Source organism: Myotis nattereri (assembly GCF_964212035.1).
Source record: "Myotis nattereri genome assembly, chromosome: 15".
Taxonomy (NCBI): domain Eukaryota; kingdom Metazoa; phylum Chordata; class Mammalia; order Chiroptera; family Vespertilionidae; genus Myotis; species Myotis nattereri.
The window spans coordinates 14149151-14158196 of NC_138090.1; the positions used below are offsets into that span (position 1 = coordinate 14149151).

General features: G+C 41.5%; 1 protein-coding gene across 1 annotated transcript; it reads left to right on the forward strand.

Annotated features, from left to right (window-relative positions):
- Positions 1-835: 835 nt before the first annotated feature.
- Positions 836-8747, forward strand: CDH1 (cadherin 1). Its single transcript, XM_081107990.1, has 5 exons — positions 836-1359; positions 1499-1621; positions 7071-7214; positions 7337-7492; positions 8266-8747. The coding sequence occupies exons 1-5, from the start codon at positions 1195-1197 to the stop codon at positions 8443-8445; spliced, it is 768 nt and encodes a 255-aa protein (XP_080964116.1). The 5' UTR covers positions 836-1194; the 3' UTR covers positions 8446-8747.
- Positions 8748-9046: the final 299 nt, after the last annotated feature.

Genomic DNA, 9046 nt, shown 5'->3' on the forward strand with positions numbered 1-9046 from the left:
ACAACATTCACTCACTAAGCAGAACTGTGCTAGTAGTTTTAGCTCCTCACACAATTTTCCTGATGGCATTTTTTTTCTCTTTCCCATAGCGGTAGACACTGCCCTGACCGTTGTAATAATTCTTTCCCCACCCCCTCTTTTTTTTTAATTTGTCCTCCTCCATGTGTGTATTTGACCCTAGATAAAATTTTTTTAGTTTTGCTTGCTTTTCTACATGGTGATACTGTTTGCCAAGGTGGTTGTACCAATTTGCACTTCCATGTACAATGTATATCCTGGAATTATTAGATTATTTTAGCTTTAGTAAATGTGTAATGATATCTCAGTGCAATTTAAAATTGCATTTCTCTAATTTTTAACCAGCTAAGGTTCTTACATGTTTGTTGACCATTTAAGATTCTTCTTTTTCTTTTTTTTTTAATGCTTTTATTGATTTTTTTTGAGAGAGAGAGAAAGGGAGAGGGATCGAGAATTAGAAACTTTGATGAGAGAGAAACATCATCGATTGACTGTCTCTTGTGCAACCCCACTGAGGACCAGCTCCAGCCCCCATCAGGTACCCTGACCAGGAATCGAAACAGCAACTTCTTGGCTTCTGGGTTGATGCACAACCATGGAGCCACACCGGAAACGCTTGAGTTTCTTCTTGACAACTTGTTTATTCTATTCAAGTCCTTTGCCCTTGTATTCCTTTGGGCTATTTGTCTTTTTCCTATAAACTCTTCGAGTTATTTAGGTGTCCTAGGAACTAGTCCTGTCAGTCACTTGTGTTATAAATATTTTCTCCCACCTTGAAGGCAATGAACTCAAAGGACCCATTCCCTCATGTGAAGCTGTGGCCGAGAAGCCAATTGTGGAAATCTTGGGATCTTTCTGTTTTTCAGGCTATTCACTCAGTATAAGAGTCATGCAAAATGTTTTAGTTTAACCGTATCCCTATTTCCCATCTCCCCCTCATATCCACCCTCACCCAAAATGTCTTGGAACACTGCTCATCTGATGGAAGTCTTTCTTCCTCCTCTAGTACTTTGGTAAGACATTTGGCAATTAGCAATCAGAAGAGCCATGACATGGTGTGTCCCTGGGGCCCAGCCTTTAACGCTCTGGACAGAGTTGAGTTGAGCAGTACTGACCAGACCCTGAAGTGCAGCTTGACTGTCTTCCTCTCCTTCGGTGCTTCCAGGAACCTCCGTGATGCAGGTGACAGCCACAGACGCGGACGACGAAGTGAACACCTACAACGCTGCCATCGCTTACAGGATTATCAGCCAAGAGCCTAGTCAGCCTCATGAGCAAATGTTCGCCATCAACAAGGACACAGGAGTCATCAGCGTGCTCACGACCGGGCTGGACAGTGAGGTTAGGGTGCAGAGGTTTTGTGCCTCGGGGACAGGCTGCTAGGCTGGCATTTAAGCAGATGATAAAATATCTGTGTCTATGCTATGGGCTGGGCTGATGTGGCTGTGGTTCCTAACTTGGGTGTGTTCGATCTCTGCAGCAGTTTCCCAAGTACACCCTGGTGGTTGAAGCTGCTGACCTTCAAGGTGACGGCTTACGCACAACTGCAAAAGCTGTGATCATGGTCCTTGACATCAACCCTCCGGAATTTGAGCCCACCACGGTAATTCTGCAACTCCTTGATGGTTTCCAAAGGAAGGTCCTTGGTCGCTTTACAACTGCTCCTGCGCGAAGCCCTTGAAAGCTTTCCCCAGACTAGTGAACTTTAGACTAAGAAGCAGGCAGATCGGGGTGGCTGTTGTCTGTCTCGTGCCTCTTCGCAGAATTTTGTGAAGTGGCCAAAAGCGGTTATTGAATCCATGTCCTTGTGTTGAGCATCTTGGTAGCAAGTCTTCCCAGGTTCTGTTTATTCATTGAGCAAACATTTTCGGAGTTTATACCAGGCACTATTTTCATTTGTTAATTATAGCCAACTAAAGTGGGGGCTTGGGCGGTGGGAGAATAAGTTTATATCTGACTTTGCAGGTCTTTCTCTTTCTTGGTGGGTTTTCTCAATCTAGTGTCTCCTTTTTTCTGAGGGACAAATTCCCTGTCCAGTATGCTTAGGCACGGTTCCCTCTCATTTTACACATGAAGACATTAATGTTATATTTTGCCAGCACAGTGCTCATCGTCATTTATTCTCATTCTCTGAAAATATTCTGTAATCCTGGATGTCAGCAAGGCATAGCCTTTGACTTCCTCTTCAGTGGAGCAAGTGACTCTGTGCCCTCATCAGTGCCGGTCGCCACCGTGGCGGTGCAAGATGGTGGTGTTTATGCTTAGGCTACAGTATTGACAGTCGGGTTTGTGCTTGGTTCTGTGCTGGGGTCAAGTCCCAAACTTGACTTCATTAAAACCATAACTCAGAGTTTTCCAGCCAGTTCAACCATCCTCTCCATCATTGTCATTTATGGAGCCCGTACTATGTTCAGGCATTAATATCTCATTTCTTCCTCCCAGGAACCTTATGAGGTGGAGGTACCAGTATTATCCCCATTCTTAGACATTAGGAAACTGGGGGACAGAGATGTTAAATAATCTGCCCAGGAGATGGAAGTGCCATAGTGAGAATTCAAAGCCAGGCAGCTGGCTCCAGAACCTGCCTTGACCCAGGCAGGACTGCTTCTCTAGGAGCTGAATGTGAGGGTGCAGATGGTGTGAGTGAGTGTGTGTGTGTGTGTGTGTGTGTGTGTGTGTGTCTGTGTGTGTTTGTGTGTGACAGGTATGCAGAATTGGGAAGGATGTGATGCTATCTGGTCACCTCTCATGTTTTTCTTGTCCATTTTGAGTGAAATTTTAGAAAGCAGGATATAGGGCTTGAATCATACTGGGCAAACCATGACCAGGGACTATGTAGACAGTGGGAGACAGGATTGTCCTCTGGAACCTTGACCATGTTACCAGTAATCACTTTGAAACTCTTGGACAATTTGGAAGATTTTTTCTCTTCCATCATCCCCACTCTTATATCCCTTTGTGTGCATAACGTTATCATTGTTGCACATGGAAACTGTTCAATATAAATCTCAAAGGGTGTTTCTGGTTCTCATCCCAGCAGCTTCTGTTAAAACAAATGAACATCATATAGACAAAATTACACCATGCGAGTAAGCATTTTAAAAATAAAAAATGTATATGGATATAGATAGATAGATGGATAGATAGATAGATTTCAGAAAGGGAGGGAGCAGGAGAGAGAGATAGAAACATCAGTGATCAAAGAGAATCATCAATCAGCTGCCTTCTGCAGAATCCACACTGGCGATCGAGCTCGCAACCAGGTCTTGTGCCCTAAATGGTAATCAAATCAAGTGAGAGTTAAGGGATTTGTATTGATCACAAAGTAGTTCTTAGTATCAGTTCCCCAAACTTACTGATTTTGACTGATAACTCCACTTTAGGGACCTATAACTTTAGGGGGGAAAAATAAAGAAAAGGAAATTAAAATACTAGAATATCTCACTGTTGAAAGAGCTCTGATATAAAATCATTGGAGTATAATGTTCTTTTAAAAATGACAGGTGCAGCCGAAACCGGTTTGGCTCAGTGGATAGAGCGTCGGCTTGCGGACTGGAAGGTCCCAGGTTCGATTCCGGTCAAGGACATGTACCTGGGTTGCGGGCACATCACCAGTGGGAGATGTGCAGGAGGCAGCTGATCGATGTTTCTCTCTCATTGATGTTTCTAACTCTCTCTATCTCCCTTCCTCTCTGTAAAAAATCAATAAAATATATTAAAAATAAAAATGACAGGTGCGATTTGTAAGGTATATGATTGTCTAACCACTGTGCTGTACACCTGAAACTAATACAAAATATTATTGAATGTAAGCTGGAATTGAAAAATAGAACTGAAAAACTATGCGAGGTTAGACATTATGGGCTTAAAATACTTGTAAAAAACATCAAACTCACAAACCTATCATCAGGCATGCATAATGATTGCTTGAACTCTGGATACTAGGAAATATCAAAAGAGATCATCTTCTTTATTTTGGCAAAGGGGTTCGTTGTGTTTTGTTTTGGCTGTTAATTTTGTTATTTCCCGACCAGTGTGGCTCAGTGTTTGAGCATAGACCTAAGAACCAGAAAGTCACAGTTTGATTACTGGTCAGGGCACATGCACTGGTTGTGGGCTTGATCCCAAGTATGGGGTATGCAAGAGGCAGTTGATCAATGATTCTGTCTCATCATTGATGTTTCTATTTCTTTCCCTCACCCTTTTTTCTCTGAAATCACTAAAAATACATTTTAAAAGAATTCGTTATTAAAACCACTTGCTGCCCCCACAAAGATGGAGATGCTGACTGGATAGGTTGGCCTGTTTGGCCTGCATTATCTCCTGTGAATTATCTCATTATGGTTTTAAAAAATTTTTCTTTTAAATTTAAATTCTTATTTTTTAAAGTATTACATGAGTCTCCTTTTTCCCCCATTGACCTCTCCCGGCTGCTCCCACCCCCCAGCTCATGCCCTCATCCCCTCCTGTCTGAGTCCATTGGTTATGCTCATGCTTGCATACAAGTCCTTTGGTTGATCTCTTACTCCCTCACCCCGTGCCTTCCCTCTTGGGTTGGACAGTCTGTTCGATGTTTCTATGTCTCTGGTTCTATTTTTATTCATCAGTTTATGTTGTTCATTATATTCCACAAATGAGTGAGGTCATGTGATACTTATCATTCTGACTGGCTTATTTCACTTAACATAATACTCTCCAGTTCCATCCATGCTGTTACAAATGGTAAGAATTCCTTTTTTTTTTTTTTTTTTTTTTTACAGCAGCAAAGTATTCCACTGTGTAGATGTACCACAGTTTTCTATTCCACTCATCTGCTGATGGGCATTTAGGCTGTTTCCAAATCTTAGGTATTGTAATTGTAAATTGTGCTGCTATGAACATAGGGGTGCATATATCCTTTCTGATTGGTGTTTCTGTTTTCTTTGGATATATTCCTAGAAGTGGGATTACTGGGTCAAATGGAAGTTCCATTTTAAATTTTTTTTTAGAAAATTCCATATTATTTTCCACAGTGGCTGCGCCAGTCCACATTCCCACCAGCAGTACAAGAAGGTTCCTTTTTCTCCTCATCTTCACCAGCACTGTTATTTGTTGATGATAGCCATTCTGACAGGTGTGAGATGCTACCAAATTGCTGTTTTGATTTGGATCTCTCAGATGATTAGTGACTTTGAGAATGTTTTCATATGTCTCTTGGCCTTCTGTATGTCCTCTTTTGAAAAGTGTCTATTTAGGTCCTTTGCCCTTTTTTTAAAAAAAATTTAAATCAAATTTTATTTTTTTCCATGCAATAAACATTAATATTTCAAGCCAAAAACAAAAAATTTTAGAGCCCAAGCTGGTTTGGCTTAGTGGATAGCCTTGGCCTGTGGACTAAAGGGTCCCAGATTCGGTTCCGGTCAGTGGCACATGCCTGGATTGCGGGCTTGATCCCCAGTGGAGGGCGTGCAAGAGGTAGCTGACCAATGGTTCTCTCTCATCATTGATGTTTCTATCTCTCTCTCCCTCTCCCTCTCTGAGATCAATGAAAATATTTTTTTTAAAAAGATTTTAGATATAATAATATTTCCCAAACTGTACTAACATAGTATAATATCTCAAAAGTTGTAGGAAATATTAAAATTCTGCAACTAAGAGGATTACATCTATTCTAAAATATTTTTCTCTCAGGCTCTATTTTTTTTTCTTCATCAGTTTATGTTATTCATTATATTCCACAAATGAATGAGATCATGTGATATTTATGTTTCTCCAACTGGCTTATTTCACTTAGCATAAAGTTTTCCAGGTCCATCCATGCTGTTTCAAATAGTAAGAGTTTCTTCTTTTTTATGGCAGTGTAGTATTCCATTGTGTAGATGTACCACATTTTTTTGATCCACTCATCTGCTGATGGGCACTTAGGCTATTTCCAAATCTTAGCTATTGTAAAGTGCATATACCTCATTGTCATTTTGATTTGCATCTCTCGGGTGATTAGTGACTTTGAGCATGTTTTCATAGATGTCTTGGCCTTCCGTATGCCCTCTTTCGAAAAGTGTTTATTTAGGTCCTTTGCCCATGGAGGTTAAACCCTTATCGGATATAACATTGGCAAATATGTTCTCCCATGCAGTGGGCTTTCTTGTTCTTTTGTTGACCGTCCCCTTTGCTGTGCAGAAGCTTTTTATTTTGATGTAGTCCCATTTGTTCACTTTCTCCTTAGTTTCCATTGCCCTAGGAGCTGTATCGGTAAAGATAATGCTATGACATATGTCCGCTATTTTCCTGCCTATGGATTCTTATAAGATTTGTATGGTTTCCTGTCTTACATTTAAGTCCCTTATTCATTTTGAGATTATTTTTGTGTATGGTGTAAGTTGGTGGTCTAGTTTCATTTTTTTTCATGTATCTGTCCAATTTTCCCAATAGCATTTGTTGAAGAGACTGTCTTGACTCCATTGTATGCTCTTGCCTCCTTTGTCAAATGTTAATTGAGCGTAATGGCTTGGGTTGATTTCTGGGTTCTCTGTTCCGTTCCACTGGTCTATATGTCTGTTCTTGTGCCAATACGAGGTAGTTATGAGGACAGTGGCTTTGTGATATAGCTTGATATCTGGTATTGTGATCCCACCAACTTTGTTCTTCTTTCTCAAGATTGCTGCAGCAATTCGGGGTCTTTTTTTTTATTCCAGATGAATTCCTGGAGAGTTTGTTCTAGGTCTTTGGAATATGCTGTTGGTATTTTAATGGCCCTTTACCTCCTTGGTTAAGTTTATTCCTAGGTATCTTAATATTTTTGTTGCCATGGTAAATGGGATATTTTTAAAAAATTTTTGTTCTGTGAATTAATTATTGGTGCATAAAAAAGCTATGGATTTCTGGGTGTTAATTTTGTATCTGGCTACATTGCAGAATTCATTTAATAAGTCTAGTAGTTTTTTGATGGGGTCTTTAGGGTGTTCTATGTACAATATCATGTCATCTGCGATAATTATAAGTTCACTTCTTCTTTTCCAATTTGAATGCCTTTTAATTCCCTCATTATGTTTTTTTATCTCTTTTCTTTTTAGGACTCTCTGCCTGAAAACCAGACGGCAGTGCCCACATTTCCTGTCTGCCACCGTGGTCTCAGAAGACAGAAAAGAGACTGGGTTATCCCTCCCATCAGCTGCACAGAAAATGAGAAAGGCCCGTTTCCTAAGAAACTGATCCAGGTAGAGAAGGGTGTTCTCTATTTCTTTGGGAGGAATTTGGTAGAGAAGCACCAAGGAGAGTAAGGAGAAAGACCAAATGTAAGGACCCTCCCTTGCTAATTCTGTGTCTGTTTTGTCTCCAGATCAAGTCTAGTAGAGACAAAGAGACACAGGTTTTCTACAGCATCACTGGCCCAGGAGCTGACGCACCCCCCATCCATGTGTTTATTGTTGAAAGGGAGACAGGGTGGCTCAAGGTGACGCAGCCTCTGGATAGAGAAGCAATTGCCCAGTACAGAGTGAGTATCTCTTAGGTGCTTATTAATGATGGGGTCCCATCTTTCCCCAACTTTTTGGTCAACCGATTAGGATCCCTAGATTCGAGACTCTGGATGTATGAGGGGCTTAACTTGCTACTTTGCGACCTATTGATAAAGAGAAATGACGGGAGAACCTGGATACGGGGGTTGTTAAATTATTTTTGTTGTTACGAATAAAGCAGGGAGAGTCCTTATGCATCATGCATAAGTTTAGACCCAAGATATCAACCAATTCTTGGAGCTAAAAGTCCCTCATTCAAAGGAAGAGGCCAGTGATGATGTTGGGGAGCAAAAACCAAGCTCCTCATATGTCCAGAGTTATTGCTGGGCCTGATAGCAGAGTGAGCAGAGTGAATCTGAGAAGTAACACATAGATGCCAAATGCGTGATGCCACTAGTCTGGAGTGGCCAGGGCTAATTTTACCCTGCTTGGAAGAAGTCAGAGTCTTAGGCTTCCCCCTTTATCTCCTGGGCCTGGATCCCCAGCCGTCATGTGGGCAATGGGAGCTCTGACCTGGTGGGTGTGTTCTCCAGCCCTCAGGTCTTCACATGTCATGCTCTCAGCCAGTGTGCTGACCTCATTGAAACAGCAGCACGTGTGTGAGAAAAGGGCTCTGCTGCAGGTGTCCATGCACTCGGGTCTCAGAGAGTGGGAAGGAGGGGACACCATATGGAGCCCACTTTCTGGTCGGGCCACTTCTCCCACTTCTTTTCTCCTCGGGGCTGAAGTAACCCTCCCTTGGCTCTTGCAGCTCTGCTCTCACGCGGTGTCTTCCAACGGGAATGCAGTTGAGGATCCGATGGAGATTGTGATCACAGTGAGAGATCAGAATGACAACAGGCCTGAGTTCACCCAGGCGGTCTTTGAGGGGTCTGTCGTGGAAGGTGCTCTCCCAGGTAAGGAGGAGCCAAATATCCAGGAAGATGCTTAGGTTTTCTGGACCCCAGTGTGTTGGGGCTGGGGTTTGGGATCAGGCTCTTTTTGTAGACAGAACCTTTTGAAAGCCACTACGTGTGTGTGTGTGTGTGTGTGTGTGCGCGCGCATGCGCGCGCACTGTGCTTGAACATGTATGCAACACACTATTTGTAAAATTGTATAAAATCAGAGTGGTTTAAAAACAAACTTTCCAAGCTTTACCAATAACATAAACAGTTGATTAACACATATTTGTTTGTTATATGTATTATATACTGTACTCTTACAATAAAAAAAACCTAGAGAAAGAAAATGTTAAGAAAATTAAAAAAAATAATAAAGTAAAAAGAAAAACAGCCTTCCTTCACTATATAGATCCTTGTCAGAGTTTAAGTCCTTCACACAATTTTCTTGATCACATTTTTTCTACTTTCCATAAAGGTAGATATGCCTTGACATTTGTGGTAATTATTTGCTTTTTTCCCCCCCCTCAATTTGTCTTCTGTGTGTGAATTTGTCCTTAGATAAAAATCTTGTTACTTTTTCCTACTTTGCTACATGGTGATAAACTGTTTTCCAAGGTGGCCTAATCAGTTTGTACTCCCAAGAGCCACGC

Coding starts and splice junctions, on each gene's coding strand:
- CDH1 (XM_081107990.1), top strand. CDS start 1,195: ATGCAGGTGACAGCCACAGACGCGGACGACGAAGTGAACACCTACAAC. Junction 1,360..1,498: donor CGACCGGGCTGGACAGTGAG/GTTAGGGTGCAG, acceptor CGATCTCTGCAG/CAGTTTCCCAAGTACACCCT. Junction 1,622..7,070: donor CGGAATTTGAGCCCACCACG/GTAATTCTGCAA, acceptor TTTTCTTTTTAG/GACTCTCTGCCTGAAAACCA.